Source organism: Neolamprologus brichardi, chromosome 6 (genome assembly GCF_056152115.1).
Source record: "Neolamprologus brichardi isolate AB-2024 chromosome 6, ASM5615211v1, whole genome shotgun sequence".
Lineage (NCBI taxonomy): Eukaryota > Metazoa > Chordata > Actinopteri > Cichliformes > Cichlidae > Neolamprologus > Neolamprologus brichardi.
The window spans coordinates 16833148-16850673 of NC_142109.1; the positions used below are offsets into that span (position 1 = coordinate 16833148).

The 17526-nt window shown below is 38.3% G+C and overlaps 1 protein-coding gene across 1 annotated transcript in view; it reads right to left on the reverse strand.

Annotated features, from left to right (window-relative positions):
* Nucleotides 1–17526, reverse strand: part of ctnna2 (catenin (cadherin-associated protein), alpha 2) — a 321242-nt gene that overhangs the window by 99040 nt on the left and 204676 nt on the right. The window contains exon 8 of the mRNA XM_006787177.3: nt 6749–6829. Coding sequence (XP_006787240.1) covers nt 6749–6829 — 81 coding nt within the window. The remainder of the gene's footprint in view (nt 1–6748; nt 6830–17526) is intronic.

The window sequence follows — 17526 nt, forward strand, 5'->3', positions numbered from 1 at the left end:
ACATAGATGTTTGGGCCACCCAAAAAGCATCTTATAGTTCTTAAAATAGAAAACAGGATATTGATGTCTAGATTTTTTATCTTTCTATTTATGTACTTGGACATTTTCTGCATTGTACTCAAATGTAATCAAAGCAGGGACATTCATACAACATGGATTTAGGATTATGTTGATGTGTAAAAACACAACTTGATGTACAATCATTCACTGACTGATTAAGTAAAGCTGCTTATCATTTCTTGCATTTATGCATGTAGACATGATCAAGACAACCTACTGAAGTTCAAACCCAGCATCTTAGCTTCTCTAAGAATCTCAGAAACTGCTGAACTACAGAGGTTTATTCACACAGTTATCTCTTGGTTTTATAGAGAATGTTCTGAAAAGATGAGCAGCAGTTCTCTGGGCCAAAATGCTTTATTGATGCCAGAGGTCATAGGAGAATGGCCTAAATGCTTTGAGCTGACGAGATATGCAAAAGAGCATTTCTAAACTTCAATGGCCTACAGTAGCAGAAAACCACACTAGGTGCCACTTCTGTGAGCTACAAAAGCTACAATTCACATAGGCCCACCAAAAACAAAACAAAACAAAACCAAAAAAAACCGGCCTTGTCCAATGAGTCTTAAGTTTTGCTGTGACATTCATATTGTAGGTTCAGACTTTGGCATAAATATCATGAATCCATCCTGTCTTATATGAACAATTTAGGCTGCTGGTGGCGGCATGATGGTGTCAGGGATATTATCTTATCTCAGTATGATCTAACTTAGCATCTTTTACATACTACAGCGTACCCGAGTACTGTTGACCACATTCATCACTGATGGTTGCTTCCATTAGGAAAACATGCCATGTCACAAACATCAAACCATCTCAAACTGGTTTCTTGAACATGACGATGAGTACCTTGTACTCAAATGGCCTCCACAGTCACGGATCTCTATCCAATAGAGCATCTGAATCCAGGCTACAAAGAATTAAAGCAACTCTGAACATGGTAGTACACCCTGATACCAGCAAGTTTAACCTAATAAAGTGGCTGGTGACCATATACAATTGTATAAACGAATCTGAAAAATATGTGTTTTGCAGCCCCCCAAGAGGAATCTTCACTACCATAGCTAATGAAACTTGAATACTTAACCTCAAAACACTTTGCAAAAAAAACAAAAAACAAAAAAACAGATCAAAGGGATTCAAAAATAATTCGGAAATTGTTAGTCTAAACAAAGAGTTACAGCTGACAAGATTTGTGCCAGCTGTTTCTCCTTAACATGAATACCCTAAACAATTAAAAAACAGCTGCACCAATCAACAATCTAATAGCAAAATGGAAATGATTGCAACAACCCAAAGCAGACAGAGAGGAGGGGGACGGAGTGAAAAAGAAAAAAAAAACTAAATTTGTGAGGCAAAATATGCGAGGCAGTTGTGCTATAGGGAATCCTGGAATCAGCCATCAGTCAAAAAATGGCCCAGAGAGATGACTTGACAGATGCATCCATTACAGACAAGATGACAGGAGGTACAACACATGGCTCATTTCCAATGGCTTTTTTGGTCTGGCTATTAAGTGAATGTTAATAAAGAGAGAGAAAAAAAAACAACTCAGAATTATACTATAGTTTAAAGGGTTGATGAGTGTTTTTATTTATATTTTTTACATACACGTTTCTTCATGCCTGCCTTATATAAAGTCCACTCACCCTCCTATTTCAAGCAAAAAATGTATTTTCAATTGTTTTGCTTGCTTCGTTGATTACAGGTACGGAGAAAACAATGTCTCCATCAACTCGCTCAGTGTGAAACACGCAGAAAGGAAAAGGGGGGAGTTTACCTATAACTATTGGATGGCAACTGATGTGCTTGAACTAAGTTCTTTGTGGAAATGTGTTTTACATCTGTGGAGTAGGTGCACATTTCACACATATTCTGAAGTGAATAAAGCACTCCACACTCTTCTCTGTTCAAGAGGCCAAATGACTACTTTCTCCCAGGGTCCTCAGTTTGCTTCCTGTGCAACTATCCCAACCTTAGATTTTTAAAGATTGTCAAACGATCACAGATGAAATAAGATTGATATATCCAACTGTAATAAGAAACCGTTTACTTGTGCACTGAGGCAAACAGGCCTTTAATTTAAATGCAATAACTTACTTTTAGTGCATTCGTGCAGAACACAAATGCAGGCTGACTTGGTAAACTCAAAACTAGGGGCATTATAAAAAACCCAATGATTTAAGAGCTTTTGGGTTTGCTGCAAATCTTTATACATTTATTATAATCTAACATTTTCCCCCTATTTCACAAAATATTTCCCCATATATGTCTGAAAGTGGCCAAGCCTTAAAGTGACATGCTGTTTACCTCCAGCTCTGAACAGAACAAATAATTACAGTGTTTTTGTCATGAAAAAGTCAAGTGAGTGCTTTAAAATGTGCATTTAATATTATAAAGAAATTATGGCTTGTTTATGAATAAGGTGAACTTTAGAAATGACCACTCTCCTAAACAAATGCCAGTTTGGATTGCTAATTTTTAAGCTTGAGTTGATGGGCTAATTATTGTGCTTCAGAATACTCAAATCACTCATTAGCCCGCCTTGACATTTTATTTTTCTAATCTGTTAAGAAGCCTCAAGGTCAAAGCTCAGTTAGTTTTATGTTACATTTTAATTGCATTTAAATGTTCTAATGGAGTTCCATTTACTTTCTCTTTTGCATGAGCATCATAAGTGAATAGTAAAGCAATTTGTTTCACACTTATGAAAAAAATGGAAAAAATACAAACAAGACATAGCAGCAGTGGCTTCTTAATTATACCAAGTGTAGTTTGATTAAAACAGTGAATAAGAATAATAAGGCTGGTTCTACGAGAACATAAGGATTTACTCTGTATTGGAGCAAAGTGAAAACCACAGCACAAATAAGATTACTTGATGTGCCGAGCAAAACCTTACAAGGACCTTTCTTAACATATTATATATTAGTTTACCGTGGACGCAATTAATTCATTAACCAGCAAATTGTGTCTTAAATTACAGTAAGCATTACTCTCAATAAACAGTGTTCATTGCAATATTGAAGCTGTGCGTCATCTGCTCTTTGTTAGGTAAGGTACTGACTTTTTATGAGGAAGCAGTTTTATGTAAAGTTGCCTTCTAAACAACAACTTGTGATCTGATTTTGGCAAGAAATAAAAGTGTGTGCACAGGTGGTTTTCTTAGTCAGACTGCCTACATGTTTGCCTTTTTTAAGGGGTGTTGGTGACTGCAAATATTCCCATATGGAAAAGAAATAGAAAAAAACTTATAAAAGACTTGCATAAGATGTGGCTTACTTCATATAGTGAATCATATAAGGCTTATATTATTTACGCATGAAAGTGGCCACTTTCTCATTACCTTCATATATTGTTTTAATAAGTATCCAAAACATACAAATTTCATTTATATAATTTTTCAAGGGATCTTATATCTGTTTTCACTCTTGTATGCTTTTCATACAAGTTTCACACAAGACAGATACAAACTTTATAAGATTTATATATATCTCTTCCATATGGGTTAATACAGTACTATACTCTGCTGAGGGCCACAGACGAGCCTCAAAAGTGCCTACAGCATAGGCTTGTGGTGAAAAAGGAGTACATTAGCTCCTCAAACTACTTATATAATTATAGAATTATATTAATTTATGTAAATTAAATAGCATACCATATTTATTGCAGTCGATTAATTTGAGCTGTTGCTCACCACCGACTACTCATCTCTTGCGTACAAATGTGCATTTCTGCAGAATTTGAAGAAATTCTTTTAACTTTTCAAGCAATATTGTGTTTAAGAGAATAGGATGAAGGTAACACTGACCCTGACCACCAAAATTTTTTCGGTTCATCGCTAAGTACAAGTGTTTGTGACATGACTGAAAAATATTCCCTGAAGAGATGCCACGTCGGCTACCAACTCCAGCTACGGGCGTCATTCGTACTAAGGCGTTACAATAACAATAACTTGACTGCACACTTCACTGAAGGTCTCTCATAAGAAGATACAAAAAACTGAAACTCTGTGAATAAAGACCAACTGTGTAATCATTGGGAATGGAATAACAGGGAACCAGGCTGCAATTTTGAGTCATAAAGGCCAGCTCTATGTTTGTTGGTGCATTTCTCAGTTTCCCTTTTTGAATGAAAAGCAAAAAAATATATAAAATGTTGGCAATTGAACATTTTGTTAACATTTGTTTAATGCTGTGGGGTTAAGCCGCACTGCATTTCCTCTACCAGACTAGAAAGCATCGCAAGAGTTTATTCTTTCCAAGAAAACAAAATCAGGACGGAAAAGATATCAGCTGAATTGTCCACGGATAAGAAACAGCTTATGATTGCTATCTATGTGTACACAACAGCATGAAAGAGAAAACAATGTCGCATGTCTCTGGTGGTGTTGTTGCACAGCATGTTTGGTCTTACCTGCTCTACTTTTAGAAATGCTGTCTGTCATCTGTGCGTGTCTGCTCTCGTGTCTGCTCTGCTATTTGATCCCTCCTTTACACAATGGAGATGTCGCAAACTTGGATGCTCAAATGCAAAACCGTGCTCCTCCCCTCAGGAAGGTCTTGTGTCTCTACACGGTGCCACTGACTTGCTAAACTCAACATGTGTTTTGTTGACATAATTACAGTATCACAGCACTATGTAATGCCTGCAAGTGTGCTGCAAGTTTGCCCTCCCATCTTAACTCAAAGCTCAAACACACCGCCCATTCTGTCAAGCCAACCCCTGAGTCAATAGAACATCCTGTCAGAGTGAATACCGCCTGCCAGCCTGTCAGGCAGCCCCACCAAAAGCCCAATGGGGGGGAGAGTTATAGCCTCCGATCTGGAATGATCCTCTGGGTCTTCAGAGGTCAGAAAAGACAAAGCCATAGCTCCTTTGTGCAGGAAGCTGCTACTGTCGACTTCCAAGAAGTGCCAGATGTGACGGTGGAAAAACTGAGTATTGAACACAACTGATGTTCTGATTTTTTCATTTATCTATTTTTTTTTTTTTTTTTTTGGGGGGGGGGGGGGGGGGGGGGGGCAAGAGGATGGTTCAACTGCACTCAAGTCTGCACTTGAGTATAATTGATTAGGACTGAAAGAGTAGCTCTAAAGCACACTGCAGTCACAGTATTACATCAACAGACACCTGTGTGCACTCATTAAGTATTGTTGTGTCTTGGCTGTTTTTTTCCTCTGTGTAAGATCCAACAGTGGAAAGCCAGATTAATCTTGTCTGTAGTGAAGATGAGAAAGAAACCAGCTTTACTTCTGAGTTCTGACACTTTGTATCACAGCAGGAATCATGTACTTATTCACCACCAGAAGGTAGCTTCAGAAATCTTTTTTTGTTTTTTAATCCAGATTCATGATACAATATTAGAATTGAATGCTATATATGTGGCCTGATACTAACTTTATTCATTACAATTCTTGTCAGTTGTTAGTTCATGATGTACAGCCAACCCAAATAAGAGGAAATCTCAAAGTAGTTTGAAAACAAAACCACTGGCAGAAAAGTGAATGATGCTGGCAGAGCTGGAGTGCCCCAGACTAAAGGTATCATTAGCTATCAAAGATTGCAGCACATAGGGTCAGCAGATGGCAGGTATTGCTTGGTCTGAGTCTTAAAGGTGGTTCTGTCTGCTCTAAAGCTACATGAACACGTTTCTGTTGTTTCCCTATTAGAAGTGACCTGTCTAGGGTCAGATAAAGCACCGTCTCAAATGAATCCCCACGACCCCTGATGCTGCTTATCACGAGTAGGTGGCAGAGGCACTCGGTCAATAACAATTGTTGGTCCTGTTTGTTACAGATGCAATGATATGATATATACTATTATATGCATATTGCCGGTCCATCCAGTGTTTACAACCCTGCATCGGCAAAGAGATATATGCTACCGCTGGCCTAAATTAGCTGCATTGCTAATTGCTTTGTTTGTGTAAAGGTTAATCCATCTGTAAGTTATTTATTTACAGTTGTATTTTTAATGCTGAAATATAATTATTGTTGTTATCTATTAATTTTCAGATTTACAGTTCTATAACAAAAAAAAAGAAAAGCAGAAAAAATAGTAAAGCACAGCATTATTTTTTGATTAAGATGCCAAATTATTGAGTTATTTACTTGCATTCCTGAACACAAACATTGGTTTCAGTGGTTGAATGTTATTAATTTCTGACTTCTCAGAGAAGTCCAGTGTGCCAGCTTAAATTTGGGTATTAAAACGTCAATTTGTTTTTTTGCCTGACAAATTAAAACAATTTGAAGTTTTAAACACATTTTTGTCAGTTTTTGTGACAAGTGGTCTCATAAAGTTAAGCCAACGAAAAACCATCAAAGGAATATTGTTCCTATGTGTCATACTTATAAGCTTAATTAGCTCAATTCCATATTTAGTATATGCCTGCTATAAACAATCATGAAAGTATGAAGTCAACTTCAATAAATAAATAATCTAATAAATACACTATGTGCTGCTCTTTGAGAAACATTTGCCAAAAATGTAACTTAAAAAAATACATAACTGTGACCTGATCTTTTGAAATAGCACTGAGATGGACTGGAATATTGCTGGTATTTCTCTTTTTATAGTGGCAGTAAAAAAAAAAATAGTGAAGGTCATTGTTAGAGGTGTATTAATTAAAAAAAAAACAGTTTTCATCAGCAGTAGATCTGAGACGTTGCGGGCAAGGACTCACCTGTCTTCGCAGGTCCCTGGTCTTTTTGGTCATTTTGTCAATGGCTGAGTTCAGTGGGTCACCTTTCTCTTTTCTGCCAGTCTGTAAAAACAAAAACAAAAAAAGTAGAAACAGGTTAGTGGAGTTCCAGTGCACAATATAATACATCTTACAGTTCAGGTGAGTTTTTCAGTTCTTTCTCACTTTTTTGGTATATTCAGTGCAGATTGTAAATACTGAAAACACGCTTCCCCACAAAATCATTTGCCAACATTACAAGAGGTCATTAATCTGAGCGGAGTCAGTGAAAACAGATCAGAAAATGTGTGTAATGTCACCAGCAACTAGCCTATCTGGCATGTATTACTTTAGTTGTTGCCAATGCCCCTGTGCGCTGCACTTCCTGTCAGTGCCAACTCCTACTGCTGGCTTTAGGAGGGTGTAGACTTCACCTGATACACGCAGAGTCACAAGCTGCTTCATTTCACCTGACTGTGGGGAGTTTCACTGAACAAGCAGTGCAGAGCTTCTTGCTGTTTTAGACTTCCGTGCTTTCCAGTAACAAGCATACCAATCAACTAGTTAAAGTTGCTAAGCTACTATGACTCAATATGCCAACTGTGTTCACCGAAAAGCGTGGTTAAGCAAGCCGCTCCACCTTCAGTTAAATGTCACTGCTTGTTCATTTAGAGCATTAACTGCTTAGAAAGGCATTTTTATGTAAATGCATACAGCGAATGTCCAGTTTTTCTCTCCGATTCTCAATGGCAGCTTGGTTTGGAAGTTATTATGATTAAAATAAATAAAGGTTATTGTTTATTAAAAATATGCACTCAACAGGTGTCACTATAAGAATAAGAAACAAACTTATTCCAAGTAACAATTGGGAAATGGAGAAAAACATAAATGTTCCTTAAAAGTGAAGAATTTCGTGTTTTTAATACCTTTCAATCAGCTATTATGTGGAGTCAAAAGCCATCACTCTTTAAACTAAAAGAACAAATATTCATTCATGGTAATTACTATGCCCCTTTATTTTGACAACTGACAAATGAGAAAAAAAATGTGTCTCATCTCGCATTTGAAACCTGTCCTGTTGTTTACTGAATGGTGTGATTCATGCTGTATGCAAACAAGTTAACAGGAGAAAAACAAAACAAAGCCAAATTTCTTTGTAGAAAACCTTCACACGGCTTTATTCACATTTTTTTGTCAAGTTATTAAAAAAAAGAGGGGTTAGCAGGATGATCAACAGATTGTAAGACATAGTCATCTTCTGTCAAAGCAACACCAGCGTAAAATATTATTTGTATTGTTGCCAGGCAACCATCTGACAGTTCTGCCCAGCATCAAGGCCCAAATTATCCTTGAAGGAAAACGTACGCATGATCACAGGAAGTTCAATTCATTTATGTCTGCTTTATAAGAGGATTTTGGAAAAAACACTGACCACTCCAGTACAAAATGAGTCAAATAAAAAAGGGCTACTTTGATTGTACTGCTCCACGAGACTGCCTCCTTATCTCAGCATTGCTTTTTTTTTTTGCCTTTTTGATAACTAAGTGGAGCATAATGCCACCCATCGACAAACAAACATGTAATGAATTAAAGGAAAACCTGAACCCTTGGATCTTGCAGTGCCGGGGACCCAGTGGTTCTATTATGCTGTGGAGGGTATTTTCTCAGTCTGAGTCCTTTATTTCATGATGAAACAGTTTGATTCGGATGGGAGTGGTCTCTTCAAGGATGACAATGCCTCTTCCATAGGGCGCTGGGGCTGGGGTAGAGAGGTGGTCACTTAATGGTTTGATGTGACTTGTAGGCTTTAAAATCACCAGATCGCAACTCAATTTTGAAACAAAGTATCAGTTAACTGGAAGCTATTTGCATCAATGTGGTGACCAGAGACCACAGACAGTGAATGACACTCAGACTTTAAGCATCTAGGCAACTGGTATGTGGAATATCGACAAGCAACCAACTTCAAGGGAATGTGCAACGTGCAAATGAATGTGCGACCAATTGTGCAAGTCTCAAGTCTGTCAACTTGAAGGCCTCTTAAAGGCAACAGAAAGCTTTCCAGCACTTCAGGTGTAGGCAGCAGATTTCTAAGCCAAGATTTTAGTTTCTACCTGCTGGTTTATAGTTTACAGAAAGATAAATTTGAAAAATACTGGTGGCCACCAGTGCTCAGGTCCTTAGTCTCCTAATAGAGGAACACTTGGCATGCTGAGGTCAAGGTCACTGAAATTCAAACTGAGACTGTAAGTAGATGCATCTATGGTTTGATTTTTAAAATCCTATGTTGTCTCATTCTCGTTACATATTTTAAAAAACTGCAAACCTCTGGTACAATTTGTCCTGTCCCATGTCTACAAATTCTAAATCTACATATATAGACTCTATTTTTCTAGAGAGACTTTAATTCAAGAGGTTTATAGAATCAATGCAAACAGCACTGAAGCTGTTCGGGTGGCTAATAGTAGCTCAGACACTTACTAAGATAACTTGACTTTAGTAATCTCTTTACTGTGTCAACTCAGCGTTTATATCCAGGGAAGTAAATAACCTCACATCAGACACTCACCCCACGATAAACTGCTCTCAAGGTAAACACTGATTCTTACTTTCAGTGGCTATCAGGTTATAAAATTATAGTTTAGTTAAAACACGGCCACCTTTGCTGAACAACAGAGGATCCGAAAAAAGACTGATATTATGAACCTATGCACTGGAAGCAAAACGGGGCAGTACACGAGCTCTGGTAGCTATTTTAGTGTAGTTATGTTACATTTGTAGTGAGCAGGCACCATGCGCTGGAAGTTAAAAGCAACTTGTGCGACAAAAATTCTTTTCTCCAGCCTCACAGAAGACTTGACATTCAGGAATATACCAATTTGAAGACAAACAACCATGATCATGTAGTGTTTTCTTTTTGGGATTTGTCAGACTCCAAGTTCAACATGTATTTTCGTTGTGGGCATGTGCTATGGAGAGTTCACATATCTGTGAGCCAACTGATGTGTTTATAGCCAAAAAAAGTCTGTCTAATCTATCACCACCCTGCTCTTAGCCAAAGCTGATATAACAAAAAGGTTTTTCTTCATATAGATGTTAAGCTTAAAAAAAAGTAATTTGTGTCCAAGCTTAGACTATAGTTAGTCTCTTTCTTATCAAACAGCAATCACACAATGCTGCATTTGGAGTTTTTTGCAGTGCAATATCTGAAACTGACAAGAAGCAAACTGCCACATATAATTTTAACATCATGTTTGAGATTCACTTCTATCTTAAAAAACAAATCTGCCTGGCTCTAACCTGGCTATGTGACGTGCTTGCAAATATTGCTTTGAAAATGGCTTTTAACCAGTTTTCTGATTGACATAAGGGGAGGGGAGGAAATGAAGACAGCACAGAGTTTCGTTCTATTACTAGACCCTTACACGTGCCCTCACATTTTCATGTTAATGTACAGAGAAGAGGACACGACAGCATTAGTCATTGTTTTGCCTGAAGAGCCTAATGTGTCATTAAGGCTCCAGAGGGACGTGCAGGATTATAAACGCACACCATCAAAAATAAGAAGGCGTTTAACTGGAGCCTTTCTAAGGACACTTCAAAAATATTTGTATTATAATACATTAACTGACAAACTGAAATGAAAGAGAAACATCATCATGGTGCAAATACTGTAAACGCCCTCGCTAAACAGTCATCTGATGAACAGGCACACTGATAAACCAAACCATGTTATTTACTAGAACTGGAAATCTCAGATGTTTCATTGCTCAGATCTCTGAACTGTTTAATCTGAGTAAAGAAGATTGAAACAGAACAGTGATGTCAGGTAAAGGGACGAAAATCTAAACGCGCATATTTGAGCTCTTACTGACAGCTCAGCAGCAGCAGAGTATTTTCTTAAGGCTCCTACAGCGTTTTGTGTGATCTTGAATCTTCAAGACGGATGCAGCAACGACACTTTTGACAACTACAATAAGTGAAAAAGACCATTACTGAAAATATGCGTCCCTTATCCTTTAATTACTCTTCCGCTTTAATATGTCAAAGCTTCCTCAACTTGAGATGAAAAATTTATTGCTCATGTTGGGTTTTCTGAAAACCATAAAACACCCAATTAAAAACACTACGCATGAATTCCCCATCACAAACTTTATATACAAGGCGGTCCCGCGATGATGACTCATAGGTTAGCCGATGTGTTCGGCTCATACTCAGCTCAGCTCAGTCAAAACTGTGACCTTTGCTATGTGCGTGCATACGAGTGTTTAAAACCGCCTGAGTCACAATATGGGATTTATGTATCTACAGTGTTTATCTGAAAATCTATTTGACTTTCCTCCATTCTCGCCCAGGTGTGCCCTGTAGTGTAGGCAACGGTGCACTGCGATTCACGGCCATTAAAAGCTTGACAACACATTTGGGTGTTGATAGCAATAGCCAATATAGCAACATTGATTGCTTAGTTTTTGACCGCCACATAATGAAATATGCATGTTTGGTTTTCTGGTAAACACAATTCCCCATGGTGCTTTGGCAACAATGTTCCCAACTGTCCCCCATCCATTATTCTGCACCCCCTGGTGTGCACTCCTTCATTCTCTGTTGGTGAGAGGAGGACAGACTGAGGCTGCCTGAAAATAAGCATCTAGTGTATGTGGGGTAGTGGAGGCAGAGCAAGTGGAGTTATTCTTTCCAGCTCCAGAAGATATGGTTATATGTTCTGGTGGAAAGGCTGAGAGCTGCAAGCATGTTCACTCTTGCTGGCTTTTTCGCAGTAAGTGTGTAATTGAGTAGTGCAGTGCACCACAAATGTTTCAGCGCACTGCCTGACCTTCAACGCTGTTACAAAGGAATAAGACATATATGGTAGCAAGAAAAAGCTTTTTTTCTAATCTCCGCTTAATTCTTATAAAATGTGGACTGATCATACTCAGTCAAGCACAGTGTTACTAAACATCATAACACACACACAGCTGTGCTCTAATGCCTTTATTAAACACACTGGATTAGAAACTCATAGCACGTCCTTTCGCCACAGTTTTCCTCTTTCACTATAAAACTCGTTCACATTTCTGACATGGATTGATTGAACACCCCCTCTTCAGGCGATTAAAAAAGTAAAGTGTCTCTAACCCATGCATCGTGTTCGTATAATGTTTTTATCCTCATTTTTTCCCAATTGTTGCCTTTTTTAGGAAGTTGTAGATGTTTCTATTCGTGTCTTCTATTTGACTCTAAAGAGTGCTACTGGTGTGGGCTAGGGCTGGGCTATATCATACCGTTCACGGTAATACCGGTGTAATGTTGGGCAACGATAGGAAAATGAAATATCGCGATAGAATATGGGTAAAACGCGCATGCTCTGTGCCTTTGTTTCATACGCACATGGTGGCGACGCAGAATGAGAAGAGCGAAAGTGGATCGTTAAATGAAACGGATGAACCAGATGACTCACATACCAATCCAATTTTCAGATCAAAGACAGACATTGACAGTACATGCATTGCTAATGTTTATTTATAAGGATTCATAATTCCAATCTGACATCCTTAAATCCAAGACTCTACGTAGAAGATGTTAGCACTGAGGCTAACACCTGGTCAACACCTGGACTCTATTTGTTATGCAACTGAGACATAGAAAAAGTTTCATGTGCATTATATGTTTAATCAGGAAACCTTTGGCTATACTAATGTCTAAGATAACAGCTGTAATAGCCTCATATAAGCCAAATAACGCACAAAAGGATGTGACATACTTTCCTTTTTTTAAGATGTAAGGCTGAAATTTGACTGTATGTATTTATATCGGATACAGAGGTCTACTGCATGCATTTGTAAGCTAATGTTTTTGGCAGAATTGAGGGAAAATACATTTTATGTTGTTGGTCTTTGATTTCCTGAGGCCAAACTGTTGTCTATGTTTATTTTCTGACATTTTTTGAGCAATAACTGAATAAATGACCAAAGCTTTTATTCTAGGAAACAAAGAAATGAGCAGACATAAAGAAAATGCAGGTGGTCAATAGTTTCCAAAGCCATTCAAAAAGACAGGGTGACTGCATTCACGTATTAAATGAACTACATAGTTGTTCTTGTTTGTTCTCTGCTCCTCCCTTCAAACAAATGCAATAAAAAAAACTAAAATGACAATGGAAAAAGAATCCCAAACTCGATGGCTGGTGAAAGAGGTGAGGATTGAATATGGTAATTCATAGGCAATAACATGGCAAATCAAAGGAATGGGAAGATGAGGTGGAAGGGGTGGGGGCATTAGGCATTGTGTCTCATTGTCTCCCAAGATCAATGTGTTAAATGATATCAATTCCGGCTCCTTGTCAATTCAATTAGGCAGGAGCGAGAGGTACAATTACTGTCCAATGTGGTTACACTGTCTGCAGCAGGCTTAAAGGGGGAGGCGAGCTGATAATGAGGGGGTGAGAAGATGTGTTTGTGTCTGCGAGAGCCAGGGGTGGGGGATGATAATAGTGGTAACATGTTGGTCGGGTTACCAGCATATAATGGGTAGCTCGATCCTCATTAAGATAAGTTGTGCTCCCTCAGCCGTAGTGCCACAGATGGGCCAATTTGACTTGTTCTCATTAAGTGCATCTTAAAGAGGTGCAGCGGCAGCTATCAGATAGTTTGATTACAGGATACCCAAAAAGAAAACACGCTACAATGCCGACAGCTAAAAAAGGATACTTAGAGATCAGTCGTTCCGATTAGAATTTTATTTTTACTCATTTTAAATGAGATGATAGAGCTATGTTGTGCAGAAAAAGATCTCATATCATAATCTCATTAAAGCCTCTAAACTCGCATTAAACTACTAGGTACATGTGACCATATATTTTCAAATGTCTCTGCACACAGACTCAAACAGGTCAGTTACCTGAAAATTGTTCCGGGGGGGTTAAAGGTCAACCAAAACAGTTAGGAGCATATGTGAAGGTGGTATGCCCTTTTGTTTTACCGTTCATCCATCACCTGCTGCTTATCATGCAGACCGTGGAACCTATCCGAGTTTATCACAAGGCTAACGCATAGAGACAGAAAGACAGGCGACCGTTCGCATATTGACACCACAGGTAAATTAGAGTGAATAATTCACCCGCTTTTCTTTAGAAAATGAGGGAAACATTGTCTGCAATCATGCTTCTTATGCATATGAAAAGACAGCTCTTGTCATTAAACTGTAGTCTATTTTTTTTTTCTATTATGCAGTTTTGTTGTTGGCCCATTGAAAAAATGTGCATTAGAGGTTTTTATCTTATTCAGGCTTATAATTTGGACAAAGGTCTTTATATAAAATGTTCCTGAAATTCTAATATGCAAGCAAATTGTTTTCATGTGGAAAAAAAACAACAACAAAAAAAGAAAATGTTTTAGAATTTCTGACGCATTAATGCAGATGAAGGATGAGTCATATTGTTATTTCTTTGTCAGTTTTTTTCTATTTGAATGTTTTCTTTTTAAAAAAAAAAATTACAAGTTGTACATTTCAAATTATGTCCTAGAAAAGCTCCGACTAAATAAACAACATAATGAAGAAAGTTCAGTCTTCAAAAAAGACAGACAGGAAAAAATTGGACAAAGAAAAAACTGAAAATATGGATAGTCAATAAAAGTTTATCCTATGCAAAGTAGGTAGTAGTAGAAGTCTGCCCCCACAGTTCAGTCAGAAGGAAAGTGGCTGTTTGTGTTCCCACCACTGCAGGTTGGTGAGCTGCATTGCACAACATACATAATTTCAATGATACTGACTGGACACATTTTATTTACTCCCTGTCTTGCAGAAATTTTACATGCTTCAGCTATTCTTGTGACAGTCTCAGGTAAGTTTTTTTTCTACACTAACTGATGCTGAAATGATACCAAATTGAAATAAAAAAGGAAAAGAAAGACTTGCTGGAAGCTCTGATTAATAGATGAGCTGCACACTAAGTGATGTCTGTAAAGACAAGCACATAGGTGCAAACACTAACCTGTCTTTTTTTTCTTTTTTAATAAATGAGGCTTAATGAATTCAATAATGACCCAAGGCAGCGGCTCTTAGTCCTTGAATCCCTGTCGGCTTCATGTTACCCATTATCTGTTATGTTTCACTAATTATACACATCAGTTATCATTTTGAGGAGGGTCTACACAATGCTTAGGTAAATTACAGTCTCATCTATAATTAATTTTATTTTAGATTAACAAAAAATCTGGATCATAGAGTTGCTTAACCAATTACTTATGATTAAACAAAGGGCTTTGTGTCACGCTCTTGATGAGCGGTATAATGTCAGATAAATGGTCAATGATCACATTCAGTACAATACTAAACAGTAAACACACACACACTTTGTAAACCATTTGCTTTGGGAGAATGAAGCAGTGAGTAAAGTTCTCATTCTAACCCTTCGGGCAGACAGTACGAGACTCCCAACCTGTCATGCAGTCCTTATATGAGAGCTTCAAGTCTCTTCTCCTCTCACATGGTTAACCATAGTATCTATAACTGTGCTGTTTTATCTTGGCAGTCTCTTGTCAGTTACAGTTAATGCAGCCTAGAACGGCACTGCCTGAGGAGGAGCCGGAGTGCCTTCTGGCGCAAGCCCTCTTATGTTTAATGGCTGATGCCGTTTGCTTATTCCTCTCATTACACTGGCTCATGTTTAGACTGTGGGCCTGTCACTGGCTATTAGCATCTGTGGTCAAGCAGGCTGTGCATGAGAGGAAGCATCTGGCTTATCATCAAGTGCATCGTAAGTATGAAATGAACAGTTTGTCTGGGATGGAGCAAACACAGAAGGAAGTATTAACGCCCTGTGTGAAAGGCTAAATGTTAATTGTTTGATGGATGCTACACAAACACTAAATTCAGAGACTTCATGAAGAACTACAGAGCTCAACAAAGTTTTTTTTTAAAGCTAAATTCACTAGAGCTCCCAAGCTTGTCTCCATAAATGATTGCTGCATTGTTATTCCTTTGAAAAGACACACTACAAATACACACTGACACAGAGAAATGAGGATGACATGCAGCAAAGGGCACAAGCTGGTATGCATCTTAAACCACTCGGGGCATGAGGACAATCCTCAGTTTAACACTGCACAGCCTAGCTTTTTAAGGTACACAAATAACACTGTAACTTGATGTAAATGAAAATTTGGGGTCAAGGAAGCAAAAACACAACAAAGACAGATGTGGTGACATTAAAAAAACAAAAACAAACACGCAGAGGCAGGAAAGAAAGTATATCTGGTTGCGAGTTTATTACCTCGCTGTGCACTTTGTTTCGACAGCCAGATGTGAACAAAGCGCATTAAAATAAAGAGTGTAAACACATAAACTGATTTGGTTTAAAGGAACACACATTAGGGGTATGTATGATTGAATGAATCTATTACAAGCTCAACCAAGCTAATGAACTGATAGTCATAAGCTTGTTCTAGAAAATTCAGACCTTATGTGGCCTTTACAGCCATAGTCTACAGATGCCATTAAGATTTTATTATCCATTTCCATTTAGTCAGATGCAGTACAACGGCACTGGGAAGCTCTGAACTATCACTGTCCATTTTCCCAAAAAAAGGTCAGTCAGCGGCTGAGCTGGTAACAGGAAAGGTGATGTTAAATTATAACAGGGGTTGTTGAGGACTCTGAAGTGAATAAAATACTTATGACATCCTGGCAAGATCTACCCAGCATGGGAAGATATTGGACTCTTGTATTGTTTCCAAAAAGGTTTGCCTATTTGAAAAGACACGTATGTCTATGTACAGTGTGAAATGCCCTCTTCAAAACACAACCGCCCCAAAAAAAGGAAAAAAGGAAACAAGTAGAAGCAGCGGAACATTGAGGGTTAAATATTAAGTGTGTTGGAACGTAAGCCAAGGTTTTAGGTGCATAGTTTCAGGAGAATAAGAAAAGGAGTGAGGGGAAATGTCTGGTTATCAGACAGAAAGAGAGAGAGTAGGGAATAAAAAAGTCTAGTCCTGCAGCAGCAGTATGGGGAGCTAGAGCAATGCTGCCTGCAGCCTCCCTGAACTGAATAGCAAGTAGTTTTGCGAGGGAGGGACTGAAGGAAGGGCAGCAGGAGAGAAGAGAAGGAAGGGAGGGAGAGGCTGAGAATAGGTTAGAGAGGGTGAGAAAATAAGAGAGCGGTGCGATATCTCTGAGAGCAGGGCTGTGGTAAAGAGAAAAAAAGCGAGTCAATGGGGTGAGAAGAAGGTTTGAGTATCATTGATGTACTTTTGTTTCACTGCAGAGCTGAAAAAGTCAATTTATCACACACACACACACACACACACACACACACTTGCCTATACATGCATACACAACCGTGATGTGGCTGTCTGGAAGTACGTGGGTTTGGTTTTTTTTTGCTGTTGTTTTTTTAAGTTTTAAGCTTCCAACATAAAACCAATACTACAGAGCAGCTAGAACACCCACAACACAGCGCTATAGGTCGGTCCGGTTCAAGGACCTGTTATTAATACCTCAATACATAACCCAGTTTCATCATAAATTTCCTTTCCAGCATTGCATCATTCCATTCTTCACTCCTCCATAGTAAATCAGACCAAACAATGGCGAATTAAATTGCAAATCAGGCTCTAGTCTCTGTCAAAATCCCACTACTACTAGGTTTGCCTATGGCTATCATGTAATACAGACATATTCCAGTTACAGCTACTTTTAACATAAGAGTTCTGAGAATATATGATACTACAACAGAGATTAGTATAAGACAGTATACTGGAAATGCAGGGTATAGGTACCAAGTC